At 43.0% G+C, this 21,190-nt stretch overlaps 1 protein-coding gene across 1 annotated transcript in view; it reads right to left on the reverse strand.

Annotated features, from left to right (window-relative positions):
• Positions 1-2,630: 2,630 nt before the first annotated feature.
• ULK1 (unc-51 like autophagy activating kinase 1) overlaps positions 2,631-21,190 on the reverse strand; it is a 95,642-nt gene continuing 77,082 nt past the window's right edge. The window contains exons 21-28 of the mRNA XM_044275620.1: positions 19,781-19,896; positions 16,218-16,355; positions 15,939-16,126; positions 14,298-14,476; positions 9,816-9,934; positions 9,202-9,359; positions 8,406-8,541; positions 2,631-5,591 (exon numbers count right to left, since the gene is read on the reverse strand). Of these exons, the coding sequence (XP_044131555.1) occupies positions 5,536-5,591; positions 8,406-8,541; positions 9,202-9,359; positions 9,816-9,934; positions 14,298-14,476; positions 15,939-16,126; positions 16,218-16,355; positions 19,781-19,896 (1,090 nt within the window). The 3' untranslated portion in view covers positions 2,631-5,535. The remainder of the gene's footprint in view (positions 5,592-8,405; positions 8,542-9,201; positions 9,360-9,815; positions 9,935-14,297; positions 14,477-15,938; positions 16,127-16,217; positions 16,356-19,780; positions 19,897-21,190) is intronic.

Here is a 21,190-nt window from a genome sequence, read left to right on the forward strand (position 1 = left end):
GTTTTGGGAGAGAGGTATGTACCTTCCTAAACAGGTCTAATTCATATAGCCCAAGATTTTTTAGGGTTTAGAGATTAATCCGGTTTCGGTCCAGTATTGATGGGCTGTGGAATAAAGACTGCTTTGTAAGCAGGTACGTTACCCTCCTTGTGGTTGTTGGTGCGCTGATCAGCGGCTCCTGTCCGGGCGGCGATATCCACGTGTGCCGTTCCCGCTCTCTGGTGTCTCCGGCCGTTAGTTGTTATTAGGTGTCGTCACTTCCGGTGACGTCACCAGCGTTCCTCGGATCTCCCGCTCAGTGCTGATGGAGCTTGCCACGTGGAGGCTAGTGGCGGGAAGCGGAGGCGCTGTAGTTTTTGGGTAGCTCCGGAGCTGATCTGTAGTGGTCGGATCCTTCTTGTTTCGTTGCTAGCTAGATGACATAGACTTACTCAATGCCCATACGCGTTTCAGAGCTCACTGCTCCTTCATCAGTGAGAAGGAGCAGTGAGCTCTGAAACGCGTATGGGCATTGAGTAAGTCTATGTCATCTAGCTAGCAACGAAACAAGAAGGATCCGACCACTACAGATCAGCTCCGGAGCTACCCAAAAACTACAGCGCCTCCGCTTCCCGCCACTAGCCTCCACGTGGCAAGCTCCATCAGCACTGAGCGGGAGATCCGAGGAACGCTGGTGACGTCACCGGAAGTGACGACACCTAATAACAACTAACGGCCGGAGACACCAGAGAGCGGGAACGGCACACGTGGATATCGCCGCCCGGACAGGAGCCGCTGATCAGCGCACCAACAACCACAAGGAGGGTAACGTACCTGCTTACAAAGCAGTCTTTATTCCACAGCCCATCAATACTGGACCGAAACCGGATTAATCTCTAAACCCTAAAAAATCTTGGGCTATATGAATTAGACCTGTTTAGGAAGGTACATACCTCTCTCCCAAAACAGGTTGATAAAACAGATTTACGAGACTATCTCCTCTCCCTCCATACCAGGAGCACCTCTTCTTTTTTCCAACAGGATTATACAATTTTTTTCCAACAGGATTATACACTATTGACATTGTACTAGGATATTATTGGTCATTATAATACTGGAAGTGACCTTTTTTTTCAGCGGAGTGTCTCCCTCTTTTTTCCAACAGGATTCCTCTCTCTTTTTTCCAGCAGGATTTTTATTGAATTTTTTATTGAATTTTTTATTGAATTGACATTCAACCGATTTCTATTGAATTGACATCGAACCACCTTACTTGGTGTCTTTTTATTTTATTTTATTTTCTTTTATTATCTCTATTACCATCATGTATTGATTTATTTAATCATGTGCATACACAGCCATTATATCTGATATATTTTAACATCAGCTATTCCTCACTAAATGAATATTTTTCCATACACCTCAGTTGTTTGAGTGCCATCCCTCTACTTTTACACAGAGTTCCTGGTGCTGCCATAGCTTCTAGCAAGTTAAGTATTACCTTTCCCTTTGTATTTTGGCTTTTCTGTGTGTTGCATTTCCTTGTCGTTTTGTATTAGGCCTTAGGGAGACTCCCGTTCATCCTTCCTTTTGGAGGAACAGGTTGTCTCATTCCTGTCACTAGTACCAGGGTCCTTTAGGGTTAGATAGGACTTTAGGTATTCCTGTGTATGAACTCATCTACCTCTGGGGTCTGTTCATGTTGGTAGTCACTGTCACTAGTCATCTGTTATTTTGTTTCTCTGTGCTCCCCAATTCTGGCCCACCACATATATAGGAAAGGATTGCTGTCCACTTGTGGGTCGCTAGTTAGGTTGGATTGTAAAAGTAGGTAAGTACAGTGGTAGGCAGGAGTACAGTTCACTGTTCCCTTGTCACGGTCCCTCCCATGACAGAGGTGAGAGGATCTGAGAGACTGGCGGCACGTGAGGGTATCTGACAGTCTCTCTGTTTTCACTTTGCAGTGTTGTTGCTTGGTAATGACCACACCTCTTGTCAGGTGCAGCTTGTGATCATTACTGAGGCTCTATTTAGTTCTGACTCACATTGCTTACCATGCAGTTGATATTTCCTGCTGGAGTTGGTTGAGCTGGAGTGTTGTTAGTTTGGATCTCCTGCTCCTCCATTCTTCTTTAAGCTAAGTGCATTTTGTTGTTCACTTGTGTTTGTTGTTTTCTAGGCCTCAGGGAGACGCTGGTTCCGTCATCTGAAAAGGAACCGGTAGTGTCATTCCCTGCCACTACTCCTAGGGATTTCCAGGGTCACCAGGGCTAGGTTCCGGTGTATGAGTATTTTCACCTTCAGGGTCTACTCATAGTGGCAGGAGTCAGGGAGAGGTCTAGGGATTCCTAGGAGGTCACCGTCCCTCTACCTTAGCTTTGAGACCTATACTCCGGGCTATTTCCTTCTGTTTGTTATCTGGTGCTTTCCCCTCCCCATTACACGTGACATCCCTACCTTGAAAATATCCAACTAAACGATTCTGGTTTGTTAAGTCACTTTATTATGACCAAGTATCTTTCCTATGATCCCCCTCTGCACTTATGTCGAGTCATACATTCATATAGGCCTATCCAAATACATCTGCACAGATGGCTAGTCTTGTCTATTCTAAACCAAGCCTTCATTTTTTTTTATAAACACGCTAACAATTAGTTATCAAGATTTTATTTTTTTATTTTTACATTTTCTTATTGAAGGTATACAAATAAAATAAATCGATGCAACACACACAAACAAAAATGGAAGAACATCAAAACAACCATGTTTCAAACACTATCCATATTACTCTTTTTTTTATAATAAAAGCAGACATTCCACATCATAATTTTCCAACCATGTATTTTATCACCCAAACCAGCATATTCCAAATACAAACAGCATACTTAGTAGGGAAGCCTACTGAGAAGTTATTTTTACAAGTGCAACTAGCTAATATCAGAATTCTTTCATTAGTTTAACAATGCCACTGTTAGGAGAACAGCACAAAAGTGAGGTTGACTCAATCCAGCAGAGTCATTCTAGAAATGTATGCCCGTGGCGCAACTTTAGACTGCAATACCAAGAATAGACGGCCTATTGGACAGTCGTCTGCTGTCTACCAGAAAGGCAATATCCTGCACTGTATTAGTAAGGCTTTAAAAACAAAGTCTTGTAAAACATTTTTCCATCTGAGCACTCACACATCATACATAAGCACGCATGACAATGCAGAACAATTAACCTCCAATTCTGTGTAGCTAATAGGCTTCATTGAGAGTACCACTTGCTTGTGTGCGTAATACTCTGCTGAACTATAGTACTAAGTGAGATAAAAGGGCACTTTTCATTGTGAAAAATCTGATATTTTTTTTTTACTTATCCTTTTTATTTTTGGCTAACACACAATAAATACCAATTATTTGAATAAATGCTACATACAACATAAAAGCTGTGATAAAAAAATGCAACCCAGCTAATGGCAAATGAAACAGTTACTTCAACCTTGTGGGCTAGAGGCCTAACACTACCTAACACGGCAAAACATATTTTGCTCCTGGAAAACTGATTAACTCCTAGGTCTCTTTTGGGCCTCAAGGCGCTTATTGACTAAAAGCATTAAATAAAGTTTCAAGTATTGAGAAGTAAAATTATAAAAGCAGTGGTGCATTTTCTTCACATTACTATGACCATGTCTCAGTGGACTCTACTATTCAGGACTACCTACAGATGCAGGGTCTTTGAAACTAAGGTAAGACCATAAATACCATTTGACCTGTGATTATAGTTAGGTCTATTGAGAATACAGAGTGATGTTACCTCCAATAAGTACTCTCTGAACATGACCAACTGCTTCATAAGACCTGTAAACCATAAGTTGTTGAGTAATACTTCTGGATCTAAGCCGAATCCTTTTTCTAGAATAGCAGCTCCAATCAGATCCCATTTTTGCCACCATCATATTCAATTATTGTCCATCCATTCCTAGCTCATTATTCAACACCATATTGCATATAGGATCGTTCTTATGGCCATATATTGCATCCTGGTAGAATCTTCTCCAGAACAGATCCGTTGATACAAATCCCTATTTCACATGGATTGTATACGTAAGGATAGGAGTGGCAATATCCCAGAGTTGGCAGCAAAGGCCTTGATATAGGTCCATAGTTCTAATAGTGACCCTGCCAACATAGGTGTGGTAGTTCCGATCTGTGTCATAAGCATGAAGAGGAGCAGCAACCTTAAGTGACTATTTTCTATAAAACAAAAATGCTGATAGGAAGACAAAGCAGACAAATGTGATAGTCGTATCTTACCGCAATTTACAGTTCTTGTAAAATCTACATTATATACACATATATATATTTATATACATGAACGTATATACACTGGTAGTGTAGTACAAAAGGAAAAAACGACTAGAGAAGCAACCTTGGCTTCTGACAACCTGGCATTTAGCCTTCTGTGCCAACTCTGAACATCAATTCCACTTCAATATTAATATGTTCCCTGTATGTTCAGGAAAACATTTTGGTTGACATTCTCAAATCTTCGTTAAAAGTGAATTAAGTGCAAGAAAAAAAAACTATTTATAAAGAGAACATGCAGGGAAATGCTATTATTCAGAACTGCACCATGACACTGTTCTGTCCCCTGGATACAGTTGTATTTGCTACATAAGGACGTTGTCACGTACGTCTAGCAGGCTTAAGGAAAAGAAATATAAATGAACAACTAGATCATTTCAAATCCTTGGAACAGTTCATAGCCTGCGGCGGGCACAGTGTGTAAAGTCCATGAGAAAAACTCTGTTCTGTGCAAAGGTAACTCCAAACTCTCCGAGCCTTGGCAAGTAATAGAAAGTAATTACTCCATTTTCCTGGTTGATGGTTCTGAGAGTTCTCCATCATTCATAAGCTATATTAGTTCTCTGTAATTGAGAGCAAGGATCCAACCAACATAACAGCTTCTTTGGAACTGTGCAAACTAGATAATCATGGGAGATCTGCAGAAAATGTAACGACAAGCGTTGCAAGGTATTGCATGGCGATTTCAGAAATGTACCCTGTGATGTTCAGAGCCAGATGAGGAGGGGAACTCTAAGGGCAGATCAACGGTGGAAACAGTGACATGGCGGCTTCCTGGTCAGACTATATCACTGTATAAAGAGTAAATGTGTCATCAGCCTTGGTTGTACCACTAGACAGATCCTTTTTGGCTTACATGGAATATTTTACAGTATTTTTACACCAAGCTGGACACTCTCCACAATGTCATACTTTGAATGCAGTCTTGGCCATTCATGTCCTTAAAGAATGCATACCATCTTTTTTGTTACTACAGCATAAAGAAATTCTATGAAGTGTTCTCCAAGCGTTCTTCATCAGAAGATCCCGTCACATAAATGTGTGCAGGAGAATGTTTAAAGGGGAAGGGTCTCCATAACATAGAGAGAACTGATGTTTTATAGGATTCATCTCTGACAGCTGGAAATGCTTGAAACTGTACATAGTGCTGGCAATGCTTTTTTTTCTTCCAAAATTAGAGGAAATGTGACAGGAAAACATCTAGGGCTCATGCACAAATGCTGCCTTGAAGTGCAAAGAGTCGGCGCTCTATACAAAGTTTACCTATAAGAAAGAACAGCAACATTCATGGTGTGAATAGACAATACATTTTAGAAGGCAAAGACAAATGTAACGGTCCTTCAAACTATTCTTACATCTATGGATTTTCTATTGTGTAGCTAGCATTCCACTGCTGTTAGAGGTTCACCTTTAAGAATCTTGAGACATGTCAGAATATGGACTCCACTTATGGCTAGAGCAAAGGGGCTGCAGTGCTGTTAAAAGTGCCCCTACCATATGCACTGTGCATAGTAAGCTGAGAACACTACACCTTGCTTCACTGTGCACTAAAATAGGGTGTACTGTCCTCTGCTTCATAAGTGCATGTGCCAAAGTCAATGGAGATGAGTCCTGAACTTATCTCCAAAACAGCCTATTTGCACAGGGGCATCTTTAGAAAGCTAAGCCCCGGATGCATAACGTCATGCTGGTGGTTTACTGGCCCCAGAGCTAGTGATGGTGTTACGGTGGGGAGTGGGGGGGAGAACTCCCCACCGTAAAGTGAGGAGAACGGGGAAACAGCTAGGCCTGTAAACCAGGAAACGGGAGCATGTTACCTCCTAAACCTGGCCCTGACTCCTAACCGTATGAGCAGACCCAGATGGTAGGTGATCTCATACACAGGAACCTCGGGCCCTTAGTCACCCTGAAGATCCCTGCAATGAGGTTAGGAGCAGGAGACAACCTGTTCATGCCAGACGCGGATGAACAGGAGTCTTCACTGACCTAGCTACATGGAAAGGGACAGCCAGTGAACAGCCACTAGATCGGCAGGTAAGAGCCCAGAAACAACATGAACTTACCTGCCGCGGCCAGAACAACCACCGAACCTCCATGCAGACAGGAAGCATGGCGGCCCCAGGCAGAGCTCAAAACATACACCCAAAACAATAAGTGAGGATGGGAAAAGAACAGAGGGAACAAAGGGGAGACATCAAGGTGACGATGTCTAGCTAGGAGGCCCTCCCACTGGACAGATAGTATATCCAGGATAGGGACAGCACTCCAGCTCTCACAAAGGCTGAAGGGCCACTGACCTCAAGCTCACAACACAACATATAAAGAGCCAAGAGGCCACACCCAAGACACACCTAAATCCACACCAGCCAGATAATTAACCCCTTCGGCACCAGACAGGGAAGGGCCCAGGGGAAAGGAGGAGCCACCTACATACTGCAACAGCACATTGCCACAGGCAACAGCATGCACGGCAACCGTGTCACGGCGCACACAACAGAGGCCGTGACAGATGGGTACCCTTTAAATGTGCACAAATTTTCCTTAACAATAGTACACCTGATGAAGTTGGAACTGGTACCTCTCAGTAGTGCAACCTCAGGCTTTGGGGCCATAACATCAAGTAATTTATGCAAAATCAAAATGGGAAAAAAACGGATCTGGCACTGAAAACAATATAAGTCAATGGTGACGGATCTGTTTTTTTCAGGAGCCTAAACTTTTAATGTATTTAGTAATGGTTCAGTTTTTTTTCCATTTTGATTTCACACAACCGCATCCCAACAGAACGGATACATCCTGATATGCAAAATCAAAACGGATCCATTTGATTCTGGTATAGAGATCCTCTGCGAAATCTCAATACCAGAATTACTAAGACAAGTGTGAAAGTAGCCTATTATATATCAGTATGTTATGATCACAGCAGTGTGTGTACTGCAGTATTTCAGGTGGCAGCTGCATTTACATTTATATTTTACCACTGTCGTGCCCAAGGATCGCAGTGTAGCGTTGCCAGCATAGAAATGTAAGGGGTCACTGCATGACTCATGTTTGCTGCGACTCCAGAAGTACAAAATCCATCAGTGTTGGATCTTTTTTGCAATTCTGGGCTTGTGGCATATGTGCGAGTTGTGCTGCGACCCCATTCATTTCTATGCTAGCACTGCTACACTGTGATCCAACTGCGATTCTTGGGCACAACCAAGAACGTTGTGTAGCTTTAAATATGTATCTAACTAAAGTAGCATATACACTTGTTTGCCATTATCTATTTATCTATAGTCAAAAAAGTGGCATCCTCATCACTCAGACATATGCCCCCACTAGACTACACCGCATCGTGACACCCTGGAAGAAAGATAAGCGAGTGGCTCTCTTTCCATGTATATGAAAGTGACAGCTAACAGTAAGAGACATAATGATGTAAACTTACTGACACAGACGTTCCCTCGACAGGTGGCAGGAGATCGGTGAGACTGGCAACACGTGGTTTGATCTGACATGTTTTCTGTTTGGACCAAATGACTTCTGTGCTGTTTCTGGTGCTTGCCACACCTTCTATCCCCAGGTGTGGCTATTATGGTCATTTAACCTTCTTTATTTATTGCTGTATCTCCTACTATGCTATGTGTTTTATAGCTTCTGTTTGAGTTTTGGATAGCTGGTGTGTGGATCTTGGCTGAGTTCCTGGTGCTAACATAGCCACTTGAAGTTAAGTATTTTCTTTCCCCTTTGTATTTTGTTTTGGGTTATTTTGTGTGTTGCAATTCCCTGTCATTTGTATTAAGGCCTGAGGAAGACTCCTGTTCGTCCTTCCTTTTGGAGGAACAGGTTGTCTCAGTCCTGACATTAATACTAGGGTACTATAGGGCAAGTTAGGACACTAGGTATTCCTGTGTATGAACTCACCTACCTCTGGGGTCTGTTCATACTGGTAGTTAGTCAGGTCTTTGATTAGGGTTTTACTAGGAGGAGAATTCCATCTTCTTTCCCTAATTTCCAGGCCTTATTCCCTCACCCCTTTCCCTCCTATGTGCGGTGTGGTGTTTCCCTCCCACACCCGAACGTGACACTTACATTTGCTGATATTCTCTATATCCGCCTGGTCAGTCATGAAGTTCAGCAATCCATCCATCAAGAGCAGAGCTTTGTGATATCTCTGCACACAGTCTTCCCGATGGTGAAACATTTCATCTAAGGCTGCTGACTGCACCTGTAATAACATGCCAGCATTATGAAATATCTATAGATTCATGTATATGTCAATATAGAACTGAAACTGACAACCTTTCATTTCTATGTATAATGTCACTTTACGATGACTTTTAAAGGCAACTTTGTCATTAGAGAGAAGCATTTTACAAAAGGGCAGCTATAAATACACATACAGTACAGAAAGGGCGTTCCCTTCATGCTGGGGTCGAGGAACCTGGAAGGTGTTTTCTCAGCCTACCAAGTAATGGCTGATGGTGGGCATCTGATGGATGAGGAGAAGGCCATATCAGCATTTGCTATGCACAACACTGCTTTCAACCTGGTATTGTGCCTATAACTGCATTTCAACTAAATGGGCCACACATGGTCAAGACTGGCATTAGGCAGGACAAAAATTGAGAAGGGGTATGACACTCCCCAGGGCATTCTAGCAATCAGAGGTTCCATCAGTTTATTACTTACATGGGTGAACCCAGTAAATCTTAATATGCATCTTTCAGGGGTATATTGTTCTCAAACAAATCGTACAGGGTTGTTGGTTCATCTGCATCAAGCAAAGCAGTTGCAGAGGAATTACAGCAAATGCAGTGATTTCATTCATTAGTTAAATAAGGAGTCGCGGAGACTAAATAGAATGCATATGTCGACTGCCACTCACCATCTGGACCGTATAGCTAAAGATGAGCTTTTCTGCCGTGATGCTGTTGATCCGGTCCATAAGCTTCTGTTTGTCAGCAAAGAACCTTTGAAGCCGCACATTCAGGCAATGACAGGAAGACACGCACGATTTGTACAGATCATTCAGCTTCTTCACCACTAAGAAAGAAAAAAGCATCAAAAGTCAGCAGCTGCCCAAGGTATCCTAGGTGCCAATTCAAGATAGAAACTGCATGTACACACAGCAGACTTTTCATACATATTCTGTCTGAAATCTGCTCCATAATTCATACAGTGCAAGCTTTCCGTGCGCAGATTTGAAACTGCACGGATTATCCCAGGTGAATGGAGTTAAACCTGCGTATGGATCCGTGTCACGTTCTATTGAAAAACTGCAGCTGCCGGAAATATTAGCCGCATACACATCCCTTTAGGGATGTCTATGGGCCTGAACAGATACTTCTGAGACAACAGGAAGAAAAAGGGACCTGATGAGTTGGATTTCATCCTGTTCAATGATAAGTGGAGACAGATAATCATGGTAGCTGCTTATCCCCAACACTGCATGTCATGCCTGGATAACCAGTGTCCCACACCAAACGCACAAACACCTACCCTGTTTAACTGTAGAGGACAGACACAGTTTTCCAGTCTTGACCTGCTCCATGGCAGTCTGAAGCCCAATTGAGAGAAGTTGTGCTGCTTTCAGATAGAGAACCAGCTGTTCTGCGTAACTAATACAAAGTGCAGAAAAATTAGTTTTTGATATACCGGCATGCTATCATTCAGGCTTTACATAATGTGAAGAATGACAACTACATTGCTTGTGTCTCTCCCCTTGTCCTGTGTACCTAAATACAATTCCATATGGTACCTGTCATCCACACATATCATAAGCACCTTCAAATATCAAGAAAAAAAAATACAAGGTAACAGCACTCTGTATAATAAGATTATCTGGGCCCGTCTGCCCAGCATGCATGTGGAACCTGCACTCCCTGAATTTTATGGTGGCTGTTATGGCACATAACAGGTAGAATTTAGTGTTAGGTTCCCGTCTTACATGTGGCAGACGGGCCCAAATAATTTTGTACAAAATATATTTGCCAAGAATCTCAAATTTACTTAATAAGCATAGCATTATAATACGTTTTTGTACTTTATTTGGTTTGCAGAGTACTGTTGCATTGTATTTTTTTTCTTTGTGTTTCTAGTCATGACAACGTGTACCTGCGCATTGGGATGTGCTGACTGACCACCTTTTTTCTTTGTGTTTCTAGTCATGACAACGTGTACCTGCGCATTGGGATGTGCTGACTGACCCCCTTTTTTCTTTGTGTTTCTAGTCATGACAACGTGTACCTGCACATTGGGATGTGCTGACTGACCCCCTTTTTTCTTTGTGTTTCTAGTCATGACAACGTGTACCTGCACATTGGGATGTGCTGACTGACCCCCTTTTTTCTTTGTGTTTCTAGTCATGACAACGTGTACCTGCACATTGGGATGTGCTGACTGACCCCCTTTTTTCTTTGTGTTTCTAGCCATGACAACGTGTACCTGCACATTGGGATGTGCTGACTGACCCCCTTTTTTCTTTGTGTTTCTAGTCATGACAACGTGTACCTGCACAATGGGATGTGCTGACTGACCCCCTTTTTTCTTTGTGTTTCTAGTCCATGACAACGTGTACCTGCACATGGGATGTGCTGACTGACCCCCTTTTTTCTTTGTGTTTCTAGTCCATGACAACGTGTACCTGCACAATTGGGATGTGCTGACTGACCCCCTTTTTTCTTTGTGTTTCTAGCCATGACAACATGTACCTGCACATTGGGATGTGCTGACTGACCCCCTTTTTTCTTTGTGTTTCTAGTAATGACAACATGTACCTGCACAATGGGATGTGCTGACTGACCCCCTTTTTTCTTTGTGTTTCTAGTCATGACAACATGTACCTGCACAATGGGATGTGCTGACTGACCCCCTTTTTTCTTTGTGTTTCTAGTCATGACAACGTGTACCTGCACATTGGGATGTGCTGACTGACCCCCTTTTTTCTTTGTGTTTCTAGTCATGACAACGTGTACCTGCAGCATTGGGATGTGCTGACTGACCCCCTTTTTTCTTTGTGTTTCTAGTCATGACAACGTGTACCTGCACATTGGGATGTGCTGACTGACCCCCTTTTTTCTTTGTGTTTCTAGCCATGACAACGTGTACCTGCACATTGGGATGTGCTGACTGACCCCCTTTTTTCTTTGTGTTTCTAGTCATGACAACGTGTACCTGCACATTGGGATGTGCTGACTGACCCCCTTTTTTCTTTGTGTTTCTAGTAATGACAACATGTACCTGCACAATGGGATGTGCTGACTGACCCCCTTTTTTCTTTGTGTTTCTAGTCATGACAACATGTACCTGCACAATGGGATGTGCTGACTGACCCCCTTTTTTCTTTGTGTTTCTAGCCATGACAACATGTACCTGCACATTGGGATGTGCTGACTGACCCCCTTTTTTCTTTGTGTTTCTAGTAATGACAACATGTACCTGCACAATGGGATGTGCTGACTGACCCCCTTTTTTCTTTGTGTTTCTAGTCATGACAACATGTACCTGCACAATGGGATGTGCTGACTGACCCCCTTTTTTCTTTGTGTTTCTATCCATGACAACGTGTACCTGCACATTGGGATGTGCTGACTGACCCCCTTTTTTCTTTGTGTTTCTAGTCATGACAACGTGTACCTGCGCATTGGTATGTGCTGACTGACCCCCTTTTTTCTTTGTGTTTCTAGCCATGACAACATGTACCTGCACATTGGGATGTGCTGACTGACCCCCTTTTTTCTTTGTGTTTCTAGCCATGACAACGTGTACCTGCACATTGGGATGTGCTGACTGACCCCCTTTTTTCTTTGTGTTTCTAGCCATGACAACGTGTACCTGCACAATGGGATGTGCTGACTGACCCCCTTTTTTCTTTGTGTTTCTAGTCATGACAACGTGTACCTGCACATTGGGATGTGCTGACTGACCCCCTTTTTTCTTTGTGTTTCTAGCCATGACAACGTGTACCTGCACATTGGGATGTGCTGACTGACCCCCTTTTTTCTTTGTGTTTCTAGCCATGACAACGTGTACCTGCACATTGGGATGTGCTGACTGACCCCCTTTTTTCTTTGTGTTTCTAGCCATGACAACGTGTACCTGCACATTGGGATGTGCTGACTGACCCCCTTTTTTCTTTGTGTTTCTAGCCATGACAACGTGTACCTGCACATTGGGATGTGCTGACTGACCCCCTTTTTTCTTTGTGTTTCTATCCATGACAACATGTACCTGCACATTGGGATGTGCTGACTGACCCCCTTTTTTCTTTGTGTTTCTAGTCATGACAACGTGTACCTGCACATTGGGATGTGCTGACTGACCCCCTTTTTTCTTTGTGTTTCTAGCCATGACAACGTGTACCTGCACATTGGGATGTGCTGACTGACCCCCTTTTTTCTTTGTGTTTCTAGTCATGACAACGTGTACCTGCACATTGGGATGTGCTGACTGACCCCCTTTTTTCTTTGTGTTTCTAGCCATGACAACGTGTACCTGCACATTGGGATGTGCTGACTGACCCCCTTTTTTCTTTGTGTTTCTAGCCATGACAACGTGTACCTGCACATTGGGATGTGCTGACTGACCCCCTTTTTTCTTTGTGTTTCTAGCCATGACAACATGTACCTGCACATTGGGATGTGCTGACTGACCCCCTTTTTTCTTTGTGTTTCTAGCCATGACAACGTGTACCTGCACATTGGGATGTGCTGACTGACCCCCTTTTTTCTTTGTGTTTCTAGCCATGACAACGTGTACCTGCACATTGGGATGTGCTGACTGACCCCCTTTTTTCTTTGTGTTTCTAGTCATGACAACGTGTACCTGCACATTGGGATGTGCTGACTGACCCCCTTTTTTCTTTGCACCATAAAATATCCCCCAATAACACGAGTGAGAAGTGACTTCTATAATACAAAACATGGGATCCGTCTGGACAGAAAAAAACTGCCTGTCTCATTGTTCATCCAATCCCTTCTTGCTTTAAAGGAATTGTCTAAACTTTTTCTAAGTGATGGTCTATCCTCAGAATAAGTTGATCAGTTGGGGTTTGGCACCCCCCAAACCATGGTTGCCATTGTCCAGAAATTTCTGATCAGTATTTAAAAAAGGGGACTTTTTTCCTATGTCCGTGAAAAAAAAAATTACGCATCCGTGATTTTTTTGAGGCTGGTGGTACTTGAATTGATTATTTTGAAGGTAATTATCATTTTACAGCTCACTGTAAATGCTGATAATGAGTTCAGTATATTGAGCTACAGACCTGCATTACTATATAATATTATCATCCATTATGGTTTTCCAGTTTGTACATATAAAGTGTTGGCTGCCCGTGATTTTGGGAGAAGTTCTCCAGAAAAAAAGAAAAATTCTGGTTGGCAACCCTGCGCAAACCCCCTTTAATCCGCTTCTCTGCAGCAGCTCTGGCACCAGAACTATAGCTTTGAGCTGGTTACTGCATTGCTGCTCCCACTGAAATGAATGCAATCAGGTCTCCAGTAACCAGTTCCATCCACTACACCCAAAGGACGGAGCGGGATCTGCAGAACGGCTTAATGTCAGTGGTGGGGGTTTGACATCCCCACAGATCAATTACTGATGGATCAATAAAAAAGGAGTGGAAAATACAAACATTCATTTCTTCATTGCAATTAAGGGTCTATTCGCATGTCCACAATTTCGTTCCGCATTTTGCGGACAAGAATAGGCATATTCTATTAGTGCCGGCACTGTGTGGCCCGCAAAATGCGGAACGCACATTGCCGCTGTCCGTGTTTTGTGGATCCGCAAAACACACACGGATGTGTGAATGGACCCTTACAATGCCAATCAATGGCTGCTGCACATTCACAGCTCCCTCAGATAGTCCGCATGCCTGAACGTCATCAGATCTAGAGGATAAAGTTCTAATAACCCTTGCATGGTTAATTTCCTTCATGTGGTGTCTTGTACTGTGTTCTGACTTGTAGGGGACAAGCTCACCTCCACTCTCGACTTAGGAGGCTAATCTGATCTGCCACAACACTCTCTTGCATTTGGAACTCGGATGTGGCAGCAGCGCTGACGTCCACAGGACTCCCTTTTAGACTGGCGATTTCCATAACAGAATGAGCAAAGGCAAGTGTGAATCGGAGGCTGCGTAGTGTGTCTGTGTGCTCTTGCTGCAACGGAAAGTGGAATATCACAGTTAGGTGATAGAATATGAAGATGCCTGGAACAACAGTAAATCAAGCACTTCACTTCTGACTAATATCACATCTATAGTATTGTGTTTAAGCACAGAAGGTTACATGGATCAGGCACGGCTCCTGCTTATGAATCTTCTAGGAGCAAAGAGAGAAACTCATGACCACGTCAATGAAAAATCTGAAATTAAAAGTCCCTCTCGCCATTGATAGAAACAGACATACAGAATGTTGGAATCCAATGATAGCAATGTCTCACACACTACAATGGAAATGTCTGCTGTCATCTATGAAGTCAATGGACCTCACATTAGCCACCACTAAGACAGCTGTCACCTTTATAAATGCCATGTTAAGACATGCTTATATTGGGGTTCAGAGTGTTTCTCGGTTGGTACATATGTCCTATCACATTATATAACCACAAGGCAGAAATAGCTACACTCCTCTCTTTCTCCAAGTTCTGACCCCAACAAAACAGAATACTTCAGTCTAACCACAAGCGATACTGATTCTACAGATTCCCATAATAATCCTGACGTTCAAGATGTATCTGCATATGGTTAGATGAGAGAAGACGTGTATGCAGCACCTGACTAGACATGCCCTAAGTACTGCTGTTCACAGACTCATGTTTCCTATGAATCTGGATGAACATGGCAAGCTTCACTTGTAACCGGTTCTGGTGGCCCAGGCCTATCTAGAAGGGCATGTCTACAGGAAACATTCCCTCAGATGATGACTATTAATATAGACAGGAAGGACAACAACTAGAATAGGACACTGGGGCAGATTTATTAAGACTAGCAGTTTAAGCGCGGTTCTAGATATCTCCTGATCATGCCTTGTCATAAATTAGATGCATATTCCTGCAGTCCGTGCAGATAAACAGAAATCTACTTCATATATTGGCTGCTGCTGCTCCCCTATTCTCCCAAGATGGCTGGACCATCGTACAAAACAAGCACTTCTACCTTTTGTGTCACCTCTATCTCCTCATCGATTGTAAGCTGAGGAGATAGAACCAGAGGGTCCTCATTCCTCTTGTTCTAATTATTGACGTGTCTGTTGCTATGTTACTTATGACTGCTTGTACATGAACTGTAAAGCGCTGCGGAATATGTTGGCGCTATATCAATAAAGATTATTATGATATTATCTACCACAGCTCAGAGCTGCTGTAGATTTCTGGCTTAATTTGTGCCAGAAAACTGGTGTAAATAAACATACATTTGTCAGGGCGGCTGGCCACAGACCCTTCCCGCCACTGTCATGCCTATTTTAGGTAAGGTGGCAAGGTTGGCATACAAAAAAAAAAATCTGAGAAATGCGACAATTTTTTGAAAAGTCGCAATTAAAAAGCTTGCTATCAGAGGGTTTCTGCCATCTAAAAAAAAAAGATCAACATGCTACCAAACCTTCTAAGAAATGTTCTCACCTCCATCAGCGTCTCTTCAGGAAGCTCAGGCACTTCAAACATTACAATGCCTTCAGCATTTGCCATCCCAGTGTCGGAAAATGCATATCTAAGGCTTGATGGGGCTTCAAATGTTTCACCCCCTGCGCCAACCACAAGATGTCTTCCAGTGTATGAGCCAGCAGAGCTCTGTGAGCTGGATGATCCCACTGGCAGGAAAAATAAGTAAGGAGACAATGTATGAGGAGTCCACCAGAAAACATAACAAATTGTAATAATAAGAGATTCAATCCAAATTACCAGAGAAGAGTTGTGTGCGTGTTGCCTGAGGAGGAGTCATGCCATCCGGAGGAGAACCCACTGTAAAAATGACCGGAGCCGGACTGATAGACCTTGGTGCCCCACTGTGCAGGTTCCCTCCATAACCAATTAAAGGAGCTAAACAGGATTCAGAATAGATGAGATATGTTAGCTGACCCACTGTTTGACATTAGATGGTATAAAATACCTACTGGAAGATACCTGACATTGCTTATCGGTGATACATAATACATGGGCGGGGGATAAGGTTGTTACTTCCCCTTCCTGTCTTCATCTAGAAATATCAGATGTACCACCCACATTATACAGCTCGGGCAGCGGAGAATATTATTTTTTATTTTACGCACTTCTATATCGCTGCTACAGTGGAGGAAATAATTATTTGACCCCTCACTGATTTTGTAAGTTTGTCCAATGACAAAGAAATGAAAAGTCTCAGAACAGTATCATTTCAATGGTAGGTTTATTGTAACAGTGGCAGATAGCACATCAAAAGGAAAATCGAAAAAATAACTTTAAATAAAAGATAGCAACTGATTTGCATTTCATTGAGTGAAATAAGTATTTGAACCCTCTAACAAAAAAAGACTTAATACTTGGTGGAAAAACCCTTGTTTGCAAGCACAGAGGTCAAACGTTTCTTGTAATTGATGACCAAGTTTGCGCACATTTTAGGAGGAATGTTGGTCCACTCCTCTTTGCAGATCATCTCTAAATCCCTAAGGTTTCGAGGCTGTCTCTGTGCAACTCTGAGCTTGAGCTCCCTCCATAGGTTTTCGATTGGATTAAGGTCCGGAGACTGACTAGGCCACTCCATGACCTTAATGTGCTTCTTCTTGAGCCACTCCTTTGTTGCCTTTGCTGTATGTTTTGGGTCATTGTCGTGCTGGAACACCCATCCACGACCCATTTTCAGTTTCCTGGCAGAGGGAAGGAGGTTGTCGCTCAGGATTTCACGATACATGGCTCCGTCCATTTTCCCGTTTATGCGAATAAGTTGTCCTGTGCCCTTAGCAGAAAAACACCCCCAAAGCAAAATGTTTCCACCCCCATGCTTGACGGTGGGGACGGTGTTTTGGGGGTCATAGGCAGCATTTTTCTTCCTCCAAACACAGCGAGTTGAGTTAATGCCAAAGAGCTCTATTTTGGTCTCATCAGACCACAGCACCTTCTCCCAGTCACTCTCTGAATCATTCAGGTGTTCATTGGCAAACTTCAGACGGGCCTGCACATGTGCCTTCCTGAGCAGGGGGACCTTGCGAGCCCTGCAGGATTTTAATCCATTGCGGTGTAATGTGTTTCCAATGGTTTTCTTGGTGACTGTGGTCCCTGCTAATTTGAGGTCATTAACTAACTCCTCCCGTGTAGTTCTAGGATGCTTTTTCACCTTTCTCAGAACCATTGACACCCCACGAGGTGAGATCTTGCGTGGAGCCCCAGAGCGAGGTCGATTGATGGTCATTTTGTGCTCCTTCCATTTTCGAACAATCGCACCAACAGTTGTCACCTTCTCTCCCAGCTTCTTGCTAATGGTTTTGTAGCCCATTCCAGCCTTGTGCAGGTCTACAATTTTGTCTCTGACATCCTTGGACAGCTCTTTGGTCTTTCCCATGTTGGAGAGTTTGGAGTCTGCTTGATTGATTGATTCTGTGGACAGGTGTCTTTTATACAGGTGACTAGTTAAGACAGGTGTCCTTAATGAGGGTGACTAATTGAGTAGAAGTGTCTAACCACTCTGTGGGAGCCAGAACTCTTAATGGTTGGTAGGGGTTCAAATACTTATTTCACTCAATGAAATGCAAATCAGTTGCTATCTTTTATTTAAAGTTATTTTTTCGATTTTCCTTTTGATGTGCTATCTGCCACTGTTACAATAAACCTACCATTGAAATGATACTGTTCTGAGACTTTTCATTTCTTTGTCATTGGACAAACTTACAAAATCAGTGAGGGGTCAAATAATTATTTCCTCCACTGTATATTCCGCAGTGCTTTATATTATATAAGCATCAAGCTGTCCCCAGTGGGGCTCACAATCTAAGGTCCCTATCAGTATGTCTTTGGAGTATGGGAGGAAACCCAAGTACCCGGAGGAAACCCATACAAACACGGGGAGAACATACAAACTCCATGCAGATGTGGTCCTAAGTTCCTATATGTATGGTATTGTGTGCAACAACTCGTGTAGAAATAAAAATGGGAAACTATGTGGCTTGTTCTGTTCAAACCAGAATATTACATCACTGGTCAACAGCTGATTCCTGTCTTGAGAAAGCAAGTGGTTAACATGCACAACAGCTATTGACCAATGATGCAATTTCTGGGCTTGAAGATTTTTTTCCTGCCAACTACAATGGAAACTGATAGTCTAAGATATGAGATAGTAGAGCAAATAATGCTATTCAGTCCTTTGAAGGGGTTCTTATATATATATATATATATATATATATATATATATATATATGAAGGTTTTAAAATAATAAAGAATGCATTCTCACCAGTTTGGACCCTGTAGACTCTGGCATTGCCACTCCATCCATATGGGCAGTGGTGACGTGCCCGTATACTGCACTGGACAACTGCAGCCGATCACTGGCTTCAGCAATACAGTTCTGTATACCGCTGAGGCCAAAGACTGTATACAGGGACATGCCGCTAAAGCCAAGAACATGATGCCACAGATGCAGCATGGAGGATTGGAGCAGCAGAGCTGGAGAGTTTTTATTTTTTTATTCACACTGACATGCACATACCTTACACCAGGTTTAACAGACCTTCAGCCATTTTTGTATGTTTCCCTTGAACCGTGTGCACCACAGAGAGATGAGATTCAGCAGCGATTCAAACAAGATAATCCAGCGCTGCACTGGTGCAATGAAACAAGATTGTATCGAAGAGTAGAATGCAGACATGGCTTATGCATTTCACTTTTCGACACAATAAAGACACTGTTTTATTGAACTGGTGCAGTGGTGGATTATCTTTTTTGAATGTCTTCTTTATTGTTTTATTGTCTTCCCTGCCTTTTTCAATTATTTTTTCTTACAAAAAAAAAACCTTTTAAAAGAACAGAGTCAAACACAGACCACAAGGGCATACTATGCCATATGTCTACTCAGTATAAAGCAGGGAATGTTACAGTACATGATGTGTATACATACATCAGTGTAAGGTAGCCACCACACGACAGGTAAGTATCTACCAGGCCACCAAGGCTAGTGACTAAACCTTGGAATACCAGAGATGGCGCGTCCCCACTGGATTACTAGAGAGGGGCTGGATTTCCTGGGATGGACAACAAGCCATTGGACTAAGAAAATATATGGTGAGCTAGTGGATCACCATGAATGGGCCATATACAGCTGGATCATCAGGGTCTGGTCTCTGTATCAAAGGCTTCAGAATTATTTCACCGACAACCCTAGAGTACACTGCAGCTAATATTTTAAAATCTATTACTCAGCAAATGGCAAATTGGGGTGTTAAGAGCACATGCGTGGAATGCATTCCGGTGTCATGTCAATATAGAAAGAGAAACTCACCTGCTATCTCCATTGGTTTCTCTGCATTGAGGCTATCTGTACTGCCGACGTCCGGAGCCTGTGTCCCAAATGCTGCTTTCAGCAGGAGGTCAGTGAGTCTTCCAGTGCTGAGTGACCTGCAGTTATCCGGACACAAAAAAAATCAGCATTTGGCCTGAAAATCTGCACTCAATATCCAGCGCTTGGCTATTTTCTCAATTCCCATAGCGGTGAACGGAGAGTGGCTGCATATGCGGGGCTGCTATCTGTTCACTTTGGGGGTCCCGTTCTGGAGATAGGAGTGGGTATGACCTATGTGACACTGATGCAATTAATATCCCAGATAGGAATACCCCTTTAAGGTTCCCATACACCTTCAATAGCTGTCGGCCGAACAGCTACCTCTGCAGACTCCCCTATAGACATATATGCTGATAAGCTGCAAGACATCTCTCCTGGGAGAACCAAGGGATCAGATGAAAAGCAGGTCACCCAATCCTCCTCTTCTCAACCTCGTCTGTCAGGGGAGAATCGGAAGCTCCCCATACAAATTAGATTGACAGCTGAACTATTGTGTATGGGGCCTTTACAGTCTTATTTAGAATAAAAGGCTTTTCTAGAGCAGGCCATGCAGCAGCAGCATGTGTGCATTACCCAACACTATACATATTTGAGGAGGCCGATAAGGACGCATATAAACACATTTTGCTTCTATCTATAGCATTATACAATATAATAAACTCAGCCATACACAAGCACATTTATGAACGGAGTAAATGGGAACTATGGCCAGAGGGGAGCTCCCGAGCATAAGTAAAATCTATATTTTCCACATTTGGCTAGATAAATTATGATTATTATGGAAAGATCTACTCATCTAGAGTAAAGTAACAGATGGATCAGGTGTCACGGATCATTAGATAGATCAAATCAAAAGCATAATGGCCACTGAAGCAGGGTCAGAGTGGAGCGATTACATTTTAAGGCTAGGGCTTCGTCTATGGCAAACAAGGCTGCAGGACCCCTTGACATATCAAATATGGTAAAAGCCCCTTTACATGGGCTGACAATTAGGGCAATTATCAGGAATTAATGTCCCTAGGAACACTCCTTCCAGATAATTGCCTTGTTTTAAGGTGCTGCCAATCACCCGATGAACAGGCAAACGCTCATTCATCTGGTGAAAGCACCATTGATGCGGTCACCTAAATGATTGTTCCTGGGCTTCAGATTGTGCTGTGCAGAGCGGGATGTGATGACCAGAAACAATGAATCTGTAAGGGGATAGTCCATCCGCGTACAGCAGAAGTGATTGCTGCATGTAAATGCAGCTCTCACTTACACTTACAAGCAGGCAATTATTGGGAATGAATGCTTCATTCCCCACAATTGCCTGTGCTGGCCTACGGTATGAGACCTTTTGCAACAGTC

The sequence above is a fragment of the Bufo gargarizans genome, chromosome 1 (assembly GCF_014858855.1).
Source record: "Bufo gargarizans isolate SCDJY-AF-19 chromosome 1, ASM1485885v1, whole genome shotgun sequence".
NCBI classification, from domain to species: Eukaryota; Metazoa; Chordata; class Amphibia; order Anura; family Bufonidae; genus Bufo; species Bufo gargarizans.